We start from the raw sequence: 19,756 nt of genomic DNA on the forward strand, positions 1-19,756 counted from the left end.
TTTTTATAATGCAGCCAAAGCACAGTAATGAGCATCTTTTGAGTGCTCAATGTTTTTTGCAGCATTTGTAGAAGCATAATGAAATATCAATTATAGACTGTGGTTGTTGTATAATTTCAGTTTAGTGAGATCCCTGATGATGTTGTTGGATGGAAATAAAGTAATTGGTAATTGTATGTTTAATGTGGCTTGAGACTTGATAAATGTTCTTTGCAATCAGTCATATGTGTCAAAATGGTCTCCAGTTCGAGGTAGCAGGTGACCAACTGGGAGGTCTCTAAGTGGTTCTGGAGACATTCCCTATGAAGGGCTCTCAGCGGAACTGCCCACTTAGAAACTGCTGCCTCTGAGGGGGCACGAGCCAACGTCCCCACAGGCTGATACAAAACCCAGAAAAATAGTGTGTGCGTGAGCTCTCTTATTAGCAGATAAGTGAGAAGCACTGTTCATTAATAAAATATGTCGTGGGGGAGCAGTGGAGTGGGGAGGGACACAGAAAGACAGTCAAGGTGATGGTAAAAAGTAAGCATCAGGAATACCTCTTTTTTTATCATTTGATTTACATTTTACCCTCTCCCTTCCTCTTTGTTCTCAGATGACCCAACAGATGTCGGGATTGGCTGTGAGCAGTGGAGCCGTGGCCACTTTCGCCCAATCAGGGCCCCCCCCAGGTGGCTGGGCCACGCCCGCTCCAGCGCCCTCCGGCCAGACCCTCAGCACTCAGCTGTGGAAGTGATGAGTTAGAGGTTCTCCTCACACCTCTGGGTAAAACAACGCACATCAGTGTAGGGGGGAGGTTCACCCGCCTCCTTCTCCTGGCACGCTTTCACCACAGTTCCTTTAAAAAACTAAACATATACGATGCGAAGCGGAGAGAATCAGGACTGGTTTGCAGTCTTTTTTTATTGTTGCTTTTCCCCTTGGAATTACTGTATTTATCGTCTGAAGAACGACACAAAAACATTAAAATGGAACAACGACGAAGCTGCTGGACCCAAGGGCGTAGGTTTGGATGGCAGAGACACGTCCCTGAAGCACGCTGTAAGGTGTTTGTGAGCGTCCGCCACGTCTTTGTGTTTGTTAGAAAGAAAAGACGGAGAAACAACTTTTAAAATAGCAAAGAAAACAATTAAATCAGTGATACTGCTGTTAAAAATGCAAGAAATCTAGACTGAGACATCAAACGCAGCATCTTTGAGCTCTCTGTTGTCATGGTACGGTCCAGCCCATTTAAAGGGGTGTGCACTCTAAAGCTGACACAAACCTACGCCGCTGGTGAGTCCCATATCTGTGTCTAATCTAGTCATTAGTCAGTAACTAGTCTTCAAGTGCCGCAGTAGATATGACATTTGTGTGGTCGTCGGTATTCCCCCGTCTCTGTCATGTATAATGAAACAGCCCCCCCCTCTGTAGTCCAAACAGAGTCTGGTAGCAGAGAGGCCTCTGAACAGTACTGTATCTATCCAAACACCACGTGACTCGTCCCCTTTTCCAGAGCCATAGGAGGGCGGCTGGTGTCTTTTTACCCAGAATGCCCTCTGAGTACAACACGACAGCACCATAACAACAACGCCCATAACAGTGCACAGTTTTACTCAGCATTCCATCATGAAACGGTGATAACAGCTGTGCAATATGGACTCCAGACAATTTGTAAATATGTAGTTTTATCTTATTTTTACGGGGTTGATGCGTATGGCTAACGCTAAGAAAAGGAAACGCTCGTGAGGAGGATGAGTGAACGCTGAAGAACCATCATTTAGGTGGAATCGTGGTGACTCAGGAACCAACGAGATTCTAGAACCTGGCAAAAACTGACCCAGGATATGGAATCAACTGTGTCAGCGCACATTTACGCCTGAGAGCAGACGCTCTGACGCCCATCTTCAGCTGTGGGTGTCAAAGGGCTACATTTAGCCACAAAGTAGATGATTTAGTTTTGAGGTGTTTTCTTTTTTTTTTCCAACTGGAGTAATTCATGCAGTAATTTTGTTTTATGGCTTCATCTCAGATATTGACGGACTCTAAACTGCAGGGTAGATTTTTCTCTCCGTCTTTTATGAGTCTTAAACTGGACAAATGTGTCGCCCTTCGTGTGTAGCGCTGTGACCGCCGTACGGGCGCCGTTACAGACTTTGCTGTCGTGTTCATGTTGCGTGTGGTACAAGAGAAGCACATTCTGAAGGAAATAAACCTGGAGAGGGCTAAACTGGCAGCACAAGGGACAAAGTGTGCCGACACCCACCTGATGGGCTCTGCGACTTTTGCTCATCCTGTCACGCAATAACTGTAGCTCTCTCTCGCCTCTCTGTCGTTAGTGGGAACAAGATTCCGAGTCCTCCAGGTTTATTTCCCACATGTTTACATTTTCTGGTGCCTAGGATGATATAAATGGTTTCTGTGCATTAATAAACATTCTTATTTCATCTGTGTGTTCCTCTGTGAAACTTTAACTGTACGAGTACAATTTTATCCTTTTTTTGGAATAAAAAAATGTTAAACACACTCGATTTAATCCTGCTTTTTATTTTTGTCCATATATTGTCCATATTCAGGTTGAAGGTCTTCTTTTATTCTGACATGCAGTTTCTAATCCTGATCAGATAAAAGAATAATACCTGACTGCTGCCTTTAGCTGTAAGAACTACTTTTTTTTAAAAAAAACAACAAACATTTGAAGATTTTAAGTGAAGAAAAACCCACCATCAGTGTTAAATTGGCCTACGTAATTGCGTGAGCAGCTTATGGGAGAGACCGCTCTTTTCTTTTTTTATAACCCCTGTTCAAATCATAGTTCACATTTTCCTCTGAACAAATAAAACTAATATCACAAATGTCGACAGATTCTGGGCGAAACAACTTTAATGAAAAAGAATGTATTAAGTGCTAATTCAGGTTGACTGCTTACAATCATTTTGCTAAATTAGCTATACGCTAACAGCAAACCGACTTTGTAATGATGTTTAAACTGGTAGTGGTCCTCTCCTCCACAACACCACTCATCATCCTGACCACAAATGTGTTTATGGGGACGACGGCACAGTAGCACAGTTAATTTGACAAGGACACGTTAATAATTCAAATGACTCGCACGGCCCCTTTTCAGCAAGAGTTCAGACATTTACATTAAGCCACGGATGAGGGAACAGTCGGTAAATCAGGCGTGGTGAGTTCGCTCCTGGTCTGACAGAAAACCGGACCTCTGGGATCATGCAGCCCCTCTGAGCACGTTTGCGCCACGGAGAGATTTTATCAGTCTGATAAGGAGTGAAAATAGGATCCTGCTGCTCATGCTGGCCTGGAAATGCCGCCCTGACACGTTCCGCCTCGCGTTTGTTTGATCCCAGCCTCCCCCGTCCTGCTTTCACACCTCAATGACCACAGTGTCTTTCCGATGTTTGGGCTCATTGGCGAGGTGCGGCTTCTCGGTGCGCGTGTGCCACACCAGCACCTGGAAAATACAAGAAGAAGGGTGAGAAAATGTGCAGGCGCCAGAAAGGCTGTGTTCTAAATAAAGAACGGATAAACCCAGCATGTCTGCGGGTGGACGGCTGTAGAGCTCCACCAGTTTGAGGACTAAAGCTGCAGAGGCAACGCTTTAAATAATCACTGTCACTACTGTAAACATCATAAACGCGCTTTTATGTGCTCTGGACTTGGTTGCAGTCCCCAAACATTTAAATCACGTCCATTATTCAGGCTCCAGATGCCATCTGGTATTCAGAGAGGCCGGGAAAGGACAAATGGTGAGCTGAAGTGTGATGTTTGCTGAGCTTCCATCAAAAGCAGCTCTTCTGAGCGTGACGGTGATGGCATGCAATCAGATCTAACGACGTGTCTCCCAAGATCCAAGCAGCCGTCGTACATGATGACACGCGGGCGAGAGTCTCGTAAAGATGCGCCCCTGCCAGTTTTGCATCCCCGAAATCAAATGAATCTGGCATTAATGTGGCTGGCTGTCATGAAAGAGCCGCATGCATCTGCCCAGGAGTGGTCTGGTTGCTGCTCCCCCCTCAATGGAAGGACATTTTTCCTTCTGAAGTGAGGCGATGATATAGCTGTCAGATGAAAGCATTCTTCAGGGAAGATTGAATACCTTTCCCCCGTGTCTGTACGGCATCACGCAGCCAGGAGGAAACAACACCTCACGGATCGGTTCAAATCAGAAGCAACACCCACCTTCACTGCAAAGGCTCATCTTGGGCCAGTTTAGGAGCAGTAGCTTGTAGAGGACACAGACCACAGGAATTGCTAAGCTTAGCGCTGATTGGAGATAATGAAGTCAGGTGATTCTGGATTTCCTTCTATAGTTAAGATGATGCTTTTCTGTGTAATAGAAACACATACACACGGAGCAGCATGATTTATTGCTGGCTACTGTTGTTTCTGGGCTCCTTTAGGTGGAACGTGTCACTTCCTGCACACTGTGCTGCTAATTGGCCCACTTTGCATATCTAACGAGTCTAATGTAGCAGCCGGTGCAGAGCTGTGGGGAAAAGTGTCCATGCACCAATTATGCAGTCTGAAAGTGCCGTCCCCATTCCCCCAGACTCGCTCCCAGTTCACTCGCTACTTTTCCCATTCATCATGTTGACTTTTTCCCTCTCTGGTTTTACCTCTCCTGCCCCTTTTCCTCCATTTTCCTGAGGCAACTGGGAGAAAAACAGCTTTACCAGGTTAGATGTTTCTTGTTTTTTGCTTTAATGAAAGAAAAGCTAGAAGGTAGGACAATCGTTTCTTTCTTTTCTTTTTTAAAAAAGAAGCAGATTCCAAAATCCAGGTTCAGTGCGCCCTGGGAGTGATATGCTCTTACTTTGAAATCATAGAAAAAGGTGAAAACTCTTGGATTCAAAGTCATTCAGGGTTCTAAAAATACCAAATGCTATTTAAGAACCCACTTAAGGGACGCAGACAGTGTGACCTTCCTAAATAGCCACCTTCCCTGTGTAATCATCATCTTGAAATGTTATTGTTGTTTATGCAATCAAGCATCAGAATCCAGGTTTATCATCAGAAACTGCACTAAAGGTCTTCCTCAGCTGTCCCAGGTGCTCATATTTGTATTTCCTATCATCTTCAGACTGCCCTCTCCAGCTTCTCTTTCCAGAAATAAGCTTTCAGACCCAACAGCCTTCATGGTAACGACACCTTAATGGGAGAAAGAGGAAAGACAAAGCCAGCGAGTGCTGCTCTGGGATGCATTTGTCCACCGAAAGGAAAGATCAAGTTCAGCACAAACCCAAAAGTCAATCTAAATGAAATGGAACGCTGCAGAGACTCTCGGTCCATGACACGGACATTCTTCTCTTCTCTATTTGTCATTCTGTTATCCTCCCCAGAACCCATCTAGTCGGAACCCCCCCTTCCCCCCCCCACCACCAATGCAGGCTTTTTACTTTCCCCGCTCTGCTCGTTATCTCATTTTCCTCCTGCGCTATCATCTGTCTCCATCTGTTCCTGTATTTCCCCCTCCTCTCCTGTCCTGTCACTGCTGTCTGTTCCCATTGACTGTTTACAGGTCTCAGCAAACATCAGTCAGACAGCTGCAGCTCATCCCGAATGCCGCAGCCAGAATCCTCACTAACACAAAGAGGGAGGAACACATTACACCTGTGCTTAAATCACCGCGCTGCTGCCCGTGTGTCAGTGAATCACATTCAAAATCTCACGACTTGTGCGAATCCTGCTGTATAAATAAACTTGCCTTGCATTTACTCCCCCCTCTAACTGCATCAAGGCTCCCGTCAGTCGTCTTCAGGTAACAACCTGGTCATCAGCCGAGCTCCCTTGTCCCTTCGCCGTCAAGGTCAGGACTCAGTGAGACGATCCAGGACCCTTCTGCAGTAGCCGCTGTGGCATCGCCCAACAAAGCTGTAAGTAACCTCTGCCTTCAAATGAATTCCATTTTCAGTATATGACAGCAGATTTGACCAGCAGGGGGCGTGTTTGTTACCCTGTTAGAAGACAACTGCTATTCAATGGCACATTTAGAATGGCCTTCCATCCTATTTATCCCAGACTTCTCTTATTTCCTAGTAGAATAAAATACTCCGCCAGGACCCAATTTTTACTATTTTTTGGGGGGGATGATGCTGCATTCAGGTGGAATGGGAAATATTTGGTTGATTGTCCCGTTTTTATCACAAACCTAAGGTGGCAAAAGCACAGTTACAGCCTGCAGGACCGCCCAGAGAGGGTGCACCAACTTTTCTCGGAGACCTGTTGACCACATCACGTCTTCATGTTTGGATGATGACTGATGGTGCCACAGCCTCCTAATGACCTGTGTTAATGTCAGTGGCAGCACCTCCATTAGTGTAATGGAGCTGATAATGACGAGAGTTTTACCAGAGCTGTCTGTAGCCCCAGCCGTAAACGATGATCCGCCGCAGCTCCCAGGAGGGGGGTTCTGCTCCCTGCAAAATTTTCCCATAACCCACCAGGGACTGACTGAATCCAGACTGTAGCAGCTATATTCTCCACAGATGCTGATCTTTGGGAATAAAACCTGCTAAAAGATCTCAAAATTTATTGGACCGGATTTTTTTTTTTATTTTTGTTTTGCATTTCGGTAGATGCTGCCAGATATCAAATACCGGACATTCATCATTCAACTTATTAGGCTTTATTCAGGGAGTATTTCCTATTTTAAGTTTATTAAATATTTGGTTGCACAAATGTGTGGAAAAGGAAGCATTTTGCCAGGCCTTTCAGGCGGGGGTGTGATGGTTGTCAGGAGGATGAGTCGCTTCATAAAATCCCGGGGCCAACAGGGACTGTGCTGACTTCAGATGAGCCACATCAATCTGAGCCGTCTCCAACCAAAACACTGGAATTGATGGTGCTATAACGTTAATTCCAACCCTTCTGAGATGACTGCAGGACCACATTTGGCCGGTGCCACCGGCTCAACGCATGACTCATGCTGTCGATGGCCGAGCCAGAAACCCTGTGGTCAGTTACAGCTGTGATGGAGGCTATTATTGTGACTGCACTTTAATATCCAGGATAAAGACAGATGCGTCTGGGCTGTGTCACTCGCCTCCCACACAAACTACCGCAACAGATTTCTGCACAATCCGGCAAGTCGCGATCAAACAGTACTGTAATATTTATTTATTGTAATAGAGAACTGACTTAGAGAACTGACCTGGGTGCAGTTGTTGGCCTTGGGCTCCAGGTCGGTAACCTTGGTGATCTGTTTGAGGAAGTCCGACTCCTGCATCCCCGGCTGGGAGCCACGACGCTTGAACTGGGCCCGCGGGTTGGCCAGTATCACCTGGAGGTTGACTGCAAAACCTACAGAGAGAGAGAGAGAGAGAGAGGAGGAGCGAGAGAGGTTAGAATTGATATGGATTAAATGCACATCATAAGTCTATTATGTTCCTAGCAGATAATGAGCAAGTGCATTAGTGTATCTAATGACTATGATATGGCTGATATAGCGCGGGGTTCTTCCATTCTTCTGCAATAATTATACCAGTGATGAGGAGGGTAGGGGTTCCAGAGGAAGTCAGGGCGTTGACCCTTGATGCCGGCAGAGACGTGGGAACGAAGTGCTGCTTCACCAGATTCACCCGACGACATTTTGCTGAGTTCATCTCTGACATTATGTTCACAACTGAAGGTTGAGGCGTTCAAGCCCCCTCGGAAACTCTGGAGATGACCTTTGACCCCCGGACACAGAGGCTTCCTGTGTGACTGATCACTGCTAAATGGTCAGAGGTGGAGCTGGTTCACCCAGCTGGGTGCAGTCGACACATCGTTCCGTGATGTTGGACGTCGCCGGCGGTTCACTGCTGAGCCTCAAATGCACGCCATTCAGCGTGCCGTTATCGAGCAGTTCATTCGATCGAGGTGGGATCGAACCGTTAAGAATTGACAGTCCGTGCTTCCTCTCGACGCCGCGGGGAGCAGCTATGTTACCGACCCATGACTCACAGCGTGCACACCGGCGCTTGCTGTCGTCCTCCACCAGCCGGAACGTTCAGCTGTCAACACATCACTAAAAACGACCACGCCACATGTTGTGATTGATAGCAGTTGTGGGGCTGCTCTGGGCATCCGTATTATTAATCAGAGATAAACGCAGCTCGGGTGGAACAGCTTGATAGGAGAGCATTTCCAAGCTAGACATCATCCCGCCTGCCGTCAGCCCCTGTGGACCTCGTCGCCATGCCGATGAGCTTGTTGTCCAGACTCTGCAGTATCTCTGCTCCACTTTAGCCTCGACTAACTCCCACTGACCCACAAGAGTGTTTGTGTGAACACAGAAGTGTGCGGGGGTTTTTTTTTTGTTCCCAGTCCAACAGCGCAGCTATCAGGTGTTTCCAGGAGGACGCCTTCGTGGACGGGTCTGAGAAATATGTCCAGGAAAGCGAGGCTGTGGAATCTGTTGAAGTATAAAAACGCAGCAGATGGAAGATAAACATCGCAGATTGTGCGTTCACGGCACGTCAGAGCAGCAAGTGTGTGCTCCGGCACGGCGAGCACGTGTGCAGCGTTCATCCACGCTGCTGTTCGTTTCACCCGCCCATCCCCGGCAGATGAGAATTCCAGCAAATGTCAGGCAGTGATGAGTGTCACTAAGCTGCTGGAAACTGCTCTGCGTGTCACGACACACTGAGACACGAGCGGCGGCGTTTCCATGCGCCGATAATGCGACCGGGGTCAGATTGCTCCACATGTTGGGGGTGACTCCGACCACTTCACACAGGGTTAGCTCATCTTTCCCCCTCACAACCTGAACTTGTGCTTTTATTTCCTGTTCCTGGTGCCATGGTGTTTTCTGACGCTGTCATTCCCTGTGTCTGACGGCGGCGGTCACAGTCTGGTCATTTTTCTTTTGAAAGACGCCTAAATCCGAATACCAATCCTGCGTTTCACAGCGCGACTCCCTGAAGCAGAACCAAACTCAGACTGTAACATCGGTTTAGAGTGTTCATGTCTGTTTTCATCCCAGAGATAAAAGCTTTTGTTTTTCACATCATCCCACAAACTCCAGCGTTGGGCTGCAACGGAGACGGAGCGAGGGCATAAAACCCAGAAACGACAGGAAAGCTTGATTGTCTTTTTGCACGCAAAGCCAGAGGATAACAAAGCGATTGCACGGAGCCCTCCGGCTACTACAGTGACAGGCTGCACTTTAATAAGACAAAATCAATAAAACATGAGATGTTCTCTGGATAATTGTTTATCCCAGTCGCGGTCGGGTCACCTAAATCAGGCGCTTTTGCACTTGAAAAGTTGATTAAGGTTCACTGAAATGCGTTATATCACATGCAGTTGAGGCCACATTTGGGTTAGCGACAGATATCCAGTTCTTCTAGTCTGTTAGCTTAAAAAAAAGCATCTAAAACCCTGTTATACATGAATTCAAGTGGTGGCAGGTGTGTGTGGCTTCGTCTCTAACATGCACTAATAGCATGTGTGTGTATAATCACTAAAGCACACACAGAAGCCAACAGAACTCTGGGCCCTCATTGTCAGGCCTCCGCTGGTTCTGGAGGAATAGATGAGGAGGCTTTAGTGATCTGAGAACAATGCAGCCTTGTCTAACACAATACCATTAGGACACGCACTGGCACTCGCTCGGCGTTCCACAGGCACCGCCTCCGTTAACACCATGAATAGTAATTTAAGAGCGAACACAATTTGGGCCATTCTCTCGACACAGCCATTGTTGTTTGCGCAGAAATTAAAGGCCAGAACCCCCCCCCCCCCCCACCCCATCATAATAAAAAATACTTCATCAAACAGTGCTGGCGGGAAACCTCAGCCTTGCAAAATGACAGTGTAATTATGGAGGACGGTGTGGGAAAAGCGTGGCTGGTGATTTCACTGTGCTTGTGTGAGTGTGTGTGTGTGTGTGTGTGTGTGAGAGAGAGAGAGAGAGAGAGACATGGAGAGACACACAGAGAGAGAGAGAGAGAGATCACCAAGAATCCTGCTAATGTGATGCAGAAAAGGTGGGAAGAAACTAAGGTCCAGTTCTTGTTATCATGGTTTAATTAACACCAACCCCAAGAGTCAACTGTGTGTGTGTGTGTGTGTGTGTGTGTGTGTGTGTGTGGGTTTGTGATAGTAAACATCAACAGACCAGCCGATCCTGTTATTTGTTTGGGATGATGGATCTCTCTCTCTCTTTTTCTTAGAATGCTGATGTCGAACGCCCCTCTGATTGGATTTTTAATCCAGAGATTTATAGAAGTCATGACTTTATCTTTACTCTGTATTAGAACCTTTAGAACCAAACACACATTCGGACTGTTTCCCCAACAAAGCCGAGGTCGTAGACCAGGTAAAGATCTGCGTGTAGTTGTTTTTGAAATGTCGGATTACTGTCTAAACACATTGACCTCCCGGTTATTCTCTGTCTCCCTCTGATCATCCCACGGCAGCCGTGCCTGCGAGGGACGGCGGTGATGAAGACGGAACCATTTCATGGAAAAGAAATTGAAGTTTGTTGAGGGTTAATCAGATCACAGGAGCTCAGGTCATTTCATCTGATTACAAATCCAATCCTGATCATATCAGGTCAATGGAGCTGCGGTCATGCCTACTCCTCCGTATTTTAATCACATATTTTACTGGAGATGCTTCTTACCTGCCATGTCGGTGGCGAAGGGTCGGTCTGGTCTCCAGCCGGTGTACCACCCCACAACTTTACCCTCGGACACCAGGGGGCGCTCATACGACCTGCCGCCAACAAACCCCACAGGCCAGACAGAAACACCTCGGGTGCTACGCATCTGCAACAAAGACAGGGGAAATAAACTAATGCAGAAGCAACAAACACTAACCACAAGGTGTTCACAGGAGCCTTTTGGCTTCACCGAAAGGGACACGGATTCTTTCCTAAAGTGGTGAAGAAGTTGGCAAATGTGCTTCGCTTTAGCATCTCTAGCAGCGGAAGCTAGTGGTGTTAGCTGGTTAGCTCAGTTGGTAAGAGCGTAGTGCCAATCACCCCAAGGCCCCAAACGGGTCGTCACGTTGTAATTTTTGTAGCTTGCTGTAGGACAGCTGGGATTCGGAGGGTTTTTGGTTCAAGTCCTGGCTGTGGAGTCTTTAAATGTTGTTTCATGTTGTCTAAGTAGACTGTAGGAAATGGAAGACTCATTTTATTAAAAAATCAACCATAAATAAGAAGAGTTATTAGCAGAAAATCTCATTTTGATGCTTTAAATTAATTTCTACAAAGTTCACATCTTCTTCAGGGCCGATCACCTTGACTTAAGTCCAGTGGTGTAAATATTTTGCTTCGTCACTGGACTCCCGTTAAACCCTCGTCTCCTGAGGTCACGCAGGCAGCTGTGATGTCTTTGGCTGATTTACATTCAAACGTTGCACAAACGCGAGCCGGATGCAAACTCTGTCAGACCGAGTCCCCGCAGAGCAACGAGGTCCGAAACCCTGGCAAATACACCGGCGAGGCGGCTTGTGTCAGCCTGCATGAGCAACCAAAGCGCTTTCACTTCATCGGAAACGTGGGAAAGGAGGAAGTCTGGGAGAGGACTGAATGAAATCTGCTGCGTGAAGCGGCCTTCCCTCGTCACAGCCGGCGGGTTTGCACAGAGCCAGGAGTGCTGCGATGGGGGGGCCAGATAAAATACAGGGGCGCGGGGGAGGGGCGGACTGTGCGTGGACCGGTTTGTGACTGTGTGTCGGAGAATGAGGCATCCGTCTTTTTCCAACCCGGGAGCGCTTCCATTCATTCAGAGGCTGCTCTCTGCTCGGCCGGAGAGCCTCCAGACCTCAGGCCTGAGGCCGCAACAGCAAACGCATCAGCAGCGATGCATTACTGTGTGTCTGTCCGTCCGTCCGTCTGTCCGTCTGCCTGTCTTTAGAGCCAGTCGGCTATTAACTCGTAGAAGTCTCTGAGTTACACATCATCAGCCCAAACAGCTAAGAATAAATTGCTGGCTGTTTAAAGGCTGTAATATCAGGGAATAACTATTTTTTTCTGTAGTTAATTTTCTGTTGCCTGGTTGATGGATCTAATTGTGATAATCAGACGGCCGGACGCATCCAAAGCTGCATCTCCTCCATTTGTCTCCTTCAGCTGACGCTTGGCGGCTCTTCTTTCTGCGTCAGGGAGATGCTCAGTGACTTCAGCAGCTTTGAAGGCTTTTTACCCATAATCCCGCTGCCTCCTGAGTTTGTTCTAAAACGACAAAAGCCTGCTCTTCTTTTCCTTTTGGCTGGAGTTTAAAAGAAAAGCGAGGCTGACTTCATTACCTCCACGTCATTCCCACAGCAGCATCGCTGGGTTTGTCATCTGATTCCAGCGATTCCCTGTGAGTTCAGACCCTTTTTTCTGGGGATAATCTCTCACATCTTTCACTTCCTGCGTAAATATTCAGCGCACCACCCGTCTGTTGCATTTTCCAATTCACATTAAAGCTGCTCTTTTCAAAAGCAGCTTCTTATCATTAAGTGGTGCTGGGCGAGGAGAGTAAACTGGGCTTCTTTGAGCTCTGCTGCTGAAATCGGCTGAATCACTTATTATGAGAGGTGAAGACACACAAAGAGCTGCTACATGACTGGTCGGGGGTAACGGAGGCTGGGCTGAGCGTTACATGACATCCGATTAGATAAATGTTAACGCGGGGATTCAATAAAAACGTACTAATGTGCCTGACAATGTAAATTACGATGCCTTGGGTAGAGCTAACACTGGGACTGGGCTAAGCTAACTGAGGCTTCCGTATCGATGCTGACAGCTGCAGAATTCAGTCCACGTTAATGTTTCATCCATCGATCTCCACGAGAAAAGCAACATTTTTTTAGCATCTTGAACCACACTGAATAAAATGTCCTGAAGTCATTTGCTTTGGTTTATATTTTACAAATCTGTGTTCCTCAGTTTTGCCACCACGCTGCTTTCTCCTGCTCAGAGCCAACATTTACCAGAAGGGTTCACGCTGGTCCCGGAGTGATGCGGTAACGTGTCAATAATGCAGCCCCTGCGTGAAACATACGCCTGTGGCGTCCCCACATTAAATGAGGCCAATGAAAGGTGGCACCACCTCCAGCTTCTCACTGGTTCTCACAAGGATGTGGAGCTCAAGTGTCATTACACCCAGAAATTACACCTAGGACCACCGGAAAGGCTGGAAGCCTGAAGACCTGACTGGAAGAGGAGGCATTAGCATTAGCTAAGCAGCTCAAACACATTTTCTGGAGGGTCTAAACAAAGCTGCAGGGCGACAGCGTTTCAGCAGATGGTGCATCACGCAGCTCCTGGTCTCCGCTTCAACACGCGCTCATCTTTACGCTGCCATCTGTTGACGAATGGTGCAAAGGTGCCTTTATCCCCCTGTTTGCATCGGCAAAGGGTACAGTTAAAGAGTCCCAGGAGATCCTTAAATCTGAGGTGGCTCAGCCCTCAGAGGAACAGGGAGTGGGCGTCGGGTTACTGCAGGACCACGGCCCATGTCTGGAAACAGGAGATCTGATTCATCATCACAGGAAAATCTGTCTTTGTAAACTTACTGGGAGGAGATGCTGCTTATTTAGTGCCTGAGGAGCTTCGACTTGCCTCGTTGGCATGTTGGAGAAGTCAGCAAGGCCGAACTGATCCAGAAAAAGAGAATTTCTTCCTTTTGTGAAGTCTGACTTTGAGAAAAGGTCCCACGCTTTAATGGAAGAAAGAAAGCTTTTCTGAACCGGTTGTTAAAAGAAGGGATGGGTAGAAAAGAGGACCTCTCCTGATCACTCGTCCCCTCTTAGGTGTCATCTTTGTTGGAAGAAGCTCAACGACTTTACAGCCGGCGTAAAGAGGAGGGCGGGAAAACACGGCGCTCATTTCATCCGCATGGACGTTCTGTCCCCTGGAGTCTGACTCCAAACAAACAGGAGAAATGACCTGTGTCGCACCAACCAGAGGCTTAATGACAGACTGTATGGAAGCCATTATGGATCTTCCCATCTCCCGTCTCCTGCCTGGGAGCCGTCAATGTGCTCACAGCCTGAGAGGACAGCGAGGGAGACTGTGGTTGTAATCAACGCGTTTTCACCCTACTGTTAATAACATGTGGAGGAGGCGGGCGGATAAACGGAGGGAAGAAATCAGCTGGAGGAAAATGAATCACATTAGAGAGGCTGGGGTGATATAATGGTGCATGATCGGATTCTTGATGGATTGATGCGATGGAGAGTGCGTCCAAGGTAGCGCACAGCAGTTTCCTATGAGATCGTCCGCCGTCCTGCAAGATGAGGCGTCGTAAAAACCCGACGCACTTGAGACGACAACCGATAGTTTAGATGGAACGTGTCTATAGAGGCGTTCTGGCCCACGTCTGCACAGCTGAGGGGATAATTAAAACATCTAACCAAGTTAACCATCTCGATCCAGCCACCTGCAGTAGCGCTTAAATTGGTATTGTCAATGCCGACATTTCTGTTAGTCCACAGTTACGGCACGGTGGCCGCAACCATAGTAACAAGCAGTTGATTTTCCCAAGTTCATGCTGAGAAACGCACGCTCGTGCACGCTGAAATTGTTCTGTGAGAACACTGCCAGAGGTAGATTCATTCAGCCCAGGCTGCAGTTACACTCGATGTCTTTTGGCACTTTACTGCCCCCACAGGCCAGTCCAAGTATCACACACACACACTCGCACCCAGTTTGCCAGTCATCTACACCACTGACTCCAGTTTAAATAAACGTATTTGGTAGCATTGAGGAATGTTGACATACCGATATCTGCTAATTTTTTCTATTAGGCAAAATGGAATTTTTAAAATGTCAGTCTCTTTGTAGGCAGTTTAATTTTCCTAAGATGGGTTTCAGCCAGCGGAGAGGGTGAGCTGAATAGTTTTTTTTACATTCACAGCAGCCTTCCTCCTTATCCTCCACCTCTAACTCAACCACAGCCAGGGTTCATCTCCCTCTTCCTTCCCTTGACATTAGACCCCCGTTCTCCCACCACACTATGTAATTATGATAATTGCTCATAGGCGTTTGAGGAAATTGAATTTCCCATTCCTCTCCGCTCCCTTTATCCCAGCATTTTCCATTTCTGCCATCCCACAATTCACTGGGCGCGTGAAATTCACTGCCTGGGCATTTTCTATAACAAATCATTAAAGTTTTCTGGATCCTTTGGACCATTTCCTCCAAAAATAGGCCATCAAATTTTCCATTAATGTCCGCTCGCCAGTATAGAGCAAACAGTGTGAAAGTATAATGAAAACTCTTATTAGCATCAAAGAATATTAAATTTGATGACATAACATATTCGTTATTTTAGCATCAGTGTATCATTTGTTTGGCTGCTGTCAGCTGGAAAAGTTTACTTTCATTTTAGTTTTTCATGGTTCGATAATAACCAGATACACTTTATTATTTATTTAATTTGCCTTTGCTTTGTCGATTTTTACGTGAAAATCGTTGGGTTGCGAACTAAATGTGACAGTGGGAGACCTCCAACTGATATTATGTCATTTTAATCATCATATCACCCAGTTTGCTTTTACTCAGAAGGCATTGATTCAGGAGGAGCCGCTCTGTAGCATCAGTATGGCACATGCACAGCTAGCATTAGCATTTTCTCCCCGAGTCTCGGCTTCGTCAACAGTTTCTCTGTGTCCTCCTTCCGTTCCTATTCAAGCGTCACAGCGGGCATTAGCATCCTCAGCTACCAGCTCCTCTGCCATTAGACAAGCACTACTGGAATGTGGACCAGCGTCTGCCCTGGACTCGCTAATTAAATTACATGAGGATAAAAGGAAAAACAGGAAAAGGGGCCTTTGTTCTCCTCAGTCTGTCCCCATGTGACAGATGAACAAATGGAAAACTTCATCGCAGATTAAGGGATGATGAATGCCAACGAGGTCTGCGGAGGTGATGAGAGTTTCTGGCTCGAGCACGAACGCTCTGGTTCTCTTATAGCTGAAATACGACTGAAACTACCAAGAAAGGACTGATGTTTTTCAGGGATCTGAATGCTAAACTGCTCATTTCCAGGGAGCAGAGTCAATCGAGGTGTAACTGCACGGGTAGCTGTAAAAGAGTAGCCTTGCATTTGCTGACGCCCCGTCGACCGTGCGGAGGTGACGCAGCTGCTACTTGTGCCCTTTTGTCAAACTGGGGCCAGATTTTGTCTTCTTTTTTAAACTCTTGCCTTAAATGCTTAATTTCCTGGCACCTCAGTCAGACACTGCTGAGAGTGGTTGAACATTTTTTGCTAACAGCGTGCGAAAACGACCGAGCGGATATTGAAATATTGCATTTTATTTATTTATTTATAGTGAATTAGATTATATTGAAAGGATGGCCTTTTTAGATGGAGCGTCTCAATTTCAATAGGATTAAAAAAAACACAATTTAATGGCCTCAGCAGGCAGGAATGGTAAACGATATTACTTTTTAAATTAATAAAAGAGTAGCGCACAAACCAGTTCAGTTGCAACCTGCAACTGGATTCTATTGCCAGTTAGGTCTATGCACGATGATGATGATGATGATGATGATGATGATGCTGATGATGATGATGATCCATCCAGCACTGTATTAAACGTAACAGTTCTCCCAACTCATTTCTGCAGCTGGGGGCTGAAGTAAAACTGTGGTGCAGCGATTTCAGAGATATTTAAATGTCACATGATTGCACATAACTGATGAGAATCATTACTCTTGGACTCATAGGCGAGGGAGGGGGGGGGGGGGGCGTTCATACAGTAGGGGGTCGTGTGCTCCCTCAGTGAAGGGGCAGCTTTGTCACCTCTGTGGAGGCCGATGAAGATCGGTCAGAGAATACCTGCCGTGTTCTTCATAGCCTCTAATCCCCCCCCCAGAATCACTTCTCGCGTTCTATGGTTTCTCCGGGTTATTCCCTCCTCCCGACAGCCTATTATCTCTCTATGACAGGTCATTACCTGCACAGAGGAGCCGGGTAATGAAATAGGCAGGAGGACAGAGAGAAGACGGTGCACTATCAACAAATCAAACAATGCTTTTACAGCGAGCTGCAGGCGCAGAGCCCAACGCTGATATAGGTGTTAGTGTCAGAATAGACTCAGTTACAGAGTCACGGCTCACCAGTGGAGGGGGCCTGTGTGACTGTATTGGGTTCTGATGGTAACCAACATATATTAACACATGTACGGTAACCAGGGGCGGCGCCGGATGCACTGCAGTTTATTGATTGGTTGACAGCAGCTCAGCAATACAACAGGCTAATGCTAACAACAAGAAGATGCTTTATTTCATACGTTGCGGTCACTAACGTGGACAAACATTATTTATATTCTGTGGTTTTGCTGTTTCTGTGGCACAGACGGCCGATGCAGCGTCCCTTACGCTGCCCCCAGTCACCGGTCAGGGTAAGTGATAACACAAATGATCACAACCAGGTTAATCTCAGCTATCCGCCTATAAAAGGAGAGATGGGTCAGAACAGGTTCCTTTTCTTTAACCTCTCTGCCATTGTTTTCCTTGCCAGTTGTGCAGCATTTCAGTAAAAACACACAACCCCCCCCAGCAAAGAAGCAGCTTACAACTGAAAAGAGAACCAAAACACGTGACCGCGCGCCTTTCTACGGCGACGGAGACCCAAAGTGCTGCAAAAGGGAACCGAAACCGACAGGACATGCAGGCAGACACCCTGACCTATCGCTGTGCTGAAAGCTCAAAGTACGGCACTTCCTGCCGTGCCTGAAGCAGTCATCAGGACTAACAAGCAACAATCAGAAGAGGTTTGTTAGCGGTTCCACACAGATGCTTCTGCTGCTGGTACCTGGACCGACACCACCGCTGGACCTGGAGTTTGCTCATAAATCAAGTGAGACGACATTAAAATTGTGGAGCCAAAGCTGCTACCACCATATGAGAATCTTTGAGTTTCAGTTTCCCCCTTTTTTCACCTCCCTTTGGTTCCATTCATGGTGTCTACACACCTTTTAGGATCGAGGAGAGGCTTGGGGATCCTGGAGCTGGCCCAGCGGGCAGGGGTGTAATGGTGGTTCTGGCACCTTCCATCCAGTATGGAGGACGACAACTTCTGTATCACCGTGTTGCTTTAGGTAGGTTAATGTTTAGCTTTCTGCACTTGAATTAATGAGATGCTCGAGTTTTTATCTCATTGATTGATTCGGTTACGTGGTGTTTGTTTTCAAAAGCGCTGGTTCGGCCTGAAGCAGCATTTCAGGATTTTGTTGAAAGCTTTGGATTTTTCACCTGATTACCTCATCTGTCTTACATAAATTGCCATATTAGGTCTTTGGTTTCTGTGTGTTTTGGCCATTAAATTACTTGTAGAAGATGACCAGACCTTTCCTGCGCTGCCTTTGGTTTTTACCCAAACACTTTGATAAGTTTCATCTAAACATCACTAAACGAGGGTGCGACCCCCGTGAAGGTGTAGCTGTTGCGGCTCATGGGCTCACGGTAGCCGGGCAGGGTGTCGGGACATCCGCGGTTACCTCCTCGAACAGCTCCAGGCTGTACGTGTTGTCGTCGTCGGCGAAGAAAACCACGCCGGGGTCCCGGCGGCCGCGCCGCTGCCGGAGCCACGCGAGGGCCGCGTTCCTCTGCTCGGTGGCGCGCGGCATCCCGGTGCGCTTGAACCTGCGCGGGGTGAACACGTGCAGGTGGGTGTAGGGGACGCCGCACCTGGCCAGGAAGCGCGTAACCATGTCCGTGCGCGTGGTGGAGTCTTCCACCAGGATCCAGTGGAACCGGGGCACCTGGCGGAAGGCGTGAGCCAGGCGGGTCAGCTCTGCTTTCTGCACCGGGCGCGTGTACGTGGGGGTGATGGCGTAAATGACCGGGAGGGCGGACTGATTCTGGGCACCGGGCCCCCCAGGCGCCCCGGTCCGGGCCGCTCGCTGCGCTCTGCCGGTGCGAGCGGCCCCCGGAGCCCGAATTGTCCTTTTAGTGTCGACGTCGATCATTATGATGACGATGAGGACCCAGGGCAGGAGGATGAAGAAGCGGCTGAAAAACACGGATTTCATGGCGAGGCTAAAGTTACCGCGCACCTTCGCGCACTTACTCCATCGCAGAATTGATGGAAAGTCCAGCAGCCCCCCCAGTGATGCTCAGCACCCGGCAGCAGCCATCCCCGGTCCACTTTAAACGAAAGCTTCCGCAGCGCTTCAGGTTTCCCGTCCCGCCGGGACCGTTTCCCCGGAGTTCCTCTCCTCCTCCTCCTCTTCTTTTGCCTCTTTCGGATGGGACTCGAACGCTTCCCCGTCGTCCCACCCTCCGCTGCAGCTCGCCCTGACACCCCGGAAAAAGAAAAAGCCCGTTTGTCCTGACGTCCCTCCCGTTTTCGGTGTCCAGACGATTAAAAGGGAAAAGGAGCCGGAGCTGCGCTCTGCCTTCCGCCGACCAACCGACGTGCGCCGCCGCGGAGCATCACTGGGTGAAGAGGGAGGCTGGAGCGCTGCTGGATGGAGACAGGAGGGGAGGAGCAGGTGCAGAGCAGGGGAGGAGAGAAGAGGGACAGGCAGAAAGAGATGGAGAGAGAGAGATGGAGAGAGAGGGAGATGGAGAGAGAGAGATGGAGCGAGAGGGAGATGGAGAGAGAGAGAGAGGGAGAGTCTTTGTGTTGCGAGTCAGCGTCCACCGAGAATAAAGCCACAGCGCGGAGTTGCCTCAGGTGGAGCAAAATTCCTTTTTAAATCCTAAAAACAAAATCCACAGGGCACACCCGTCGTCTGCAGGAATGGGTCGCACATCCAGAATCGAAAGATACACGTGTAACTCTTGCATGAGCTGGAGTGGTCCGGCCAGAAGATCCTGCGGGGG

General features: G+C 47.9%; 2 protein-coding genes across 4 annotated transcripts in view; one reads left to right on the forward strand and one right to left on the reverse strand.

The window, feature by feature from the left end:
- LOC130533465 (stromal membrane-associated protein 1-like) overlaps window positions 1–2,505 on the forward strand; it is a 34,287-nt gene extending 31,782 nt beyond the window's left edge. For all 3 annotated transcript variants that reach the window (XM_057046900.1, XM_057046899.1, XM_057046901.1), the window contains one exon: window positions 596–2,505. In XM_057046900.1, coding sequence (XP_056902880.1) covers window positions 596–736 — 141 coding nt within the window. In that variant the 3' untranslated portion in view covers window positions 737–2,505. The remainder of the gene's footprint in view (window positions 1–595) is intronic.
- Window position 2,506: 1 nt separating this feature from the next.
- On the reverse strand, window positions 2,507–19,421 carry b3gat2 (beta-1,3-glucuronyltransferase 2 (glucuronosyltransferase S)). Its single transcript, XM_057046904.1, has 4 exons — window positions 18,427–19,421; window positions 10,607–10,751; window positions 7,151–7,299; window positions 2,507–3,451 (listed from the first exon to the last, which is right to left on the reverse strand). The coding sequence occupies exons 1-4, from the start codon at window positions 18,958–18,960 to the stop codon at window positions 3,365–3,367; spliced, it is 915 nt and encodes a 304-aa protein (XP_056902884.1). The 5' UTR covers window positions 18,961–19,421; the 3' UTR covers window positions 2,507–3,364.
- Window positions 19,422–19,756: the final 335 nt, after the last annotated feature.

Source organism: Takifugu flavidus, chromosome 11 (assembly GCF_003711565.1).
Source record: "Takifugu flavidus isolate HTHZ2018 chromosome 11, ASM371156v2, whole genome shotgun sequence".
NCBI classification, from domain to species: Eukaryota; Metazoa; Chordata; class Actinopteri; order Tetraodontiformes; family Tetraodontidae; genus Takifugu; species Takifugu flavidus.

What these genes read in the sequence shown, in the direction of transcription:
- b3gat2 (XM_057046904.1), bottom strand. Translation starts at nt 18,960, where the DNA reads ATGAAATCCGTGTTTTTCAGCCGCTTCTTCATCCTCCTGCCCTGGGTC. An exon ending in GCCTGGAGCTGTTCGAGGAG is followed by an intron (nt 10,752 to 18,426) that starts GTAACCGCGGAT and finishes TCTTTGTTGCAG; the next exon opens with ATGCGTAGCACCCGAGGTGT. An exon ending in AGGCCAACAACTGCACCCAG is followed by an intron (nt 3,452 to 7,150) that starts GTCAGTTCTCTA and finishes TGTATTTTCCAG; the next exon opens with GTGCTGGTGTGGCACACGCG.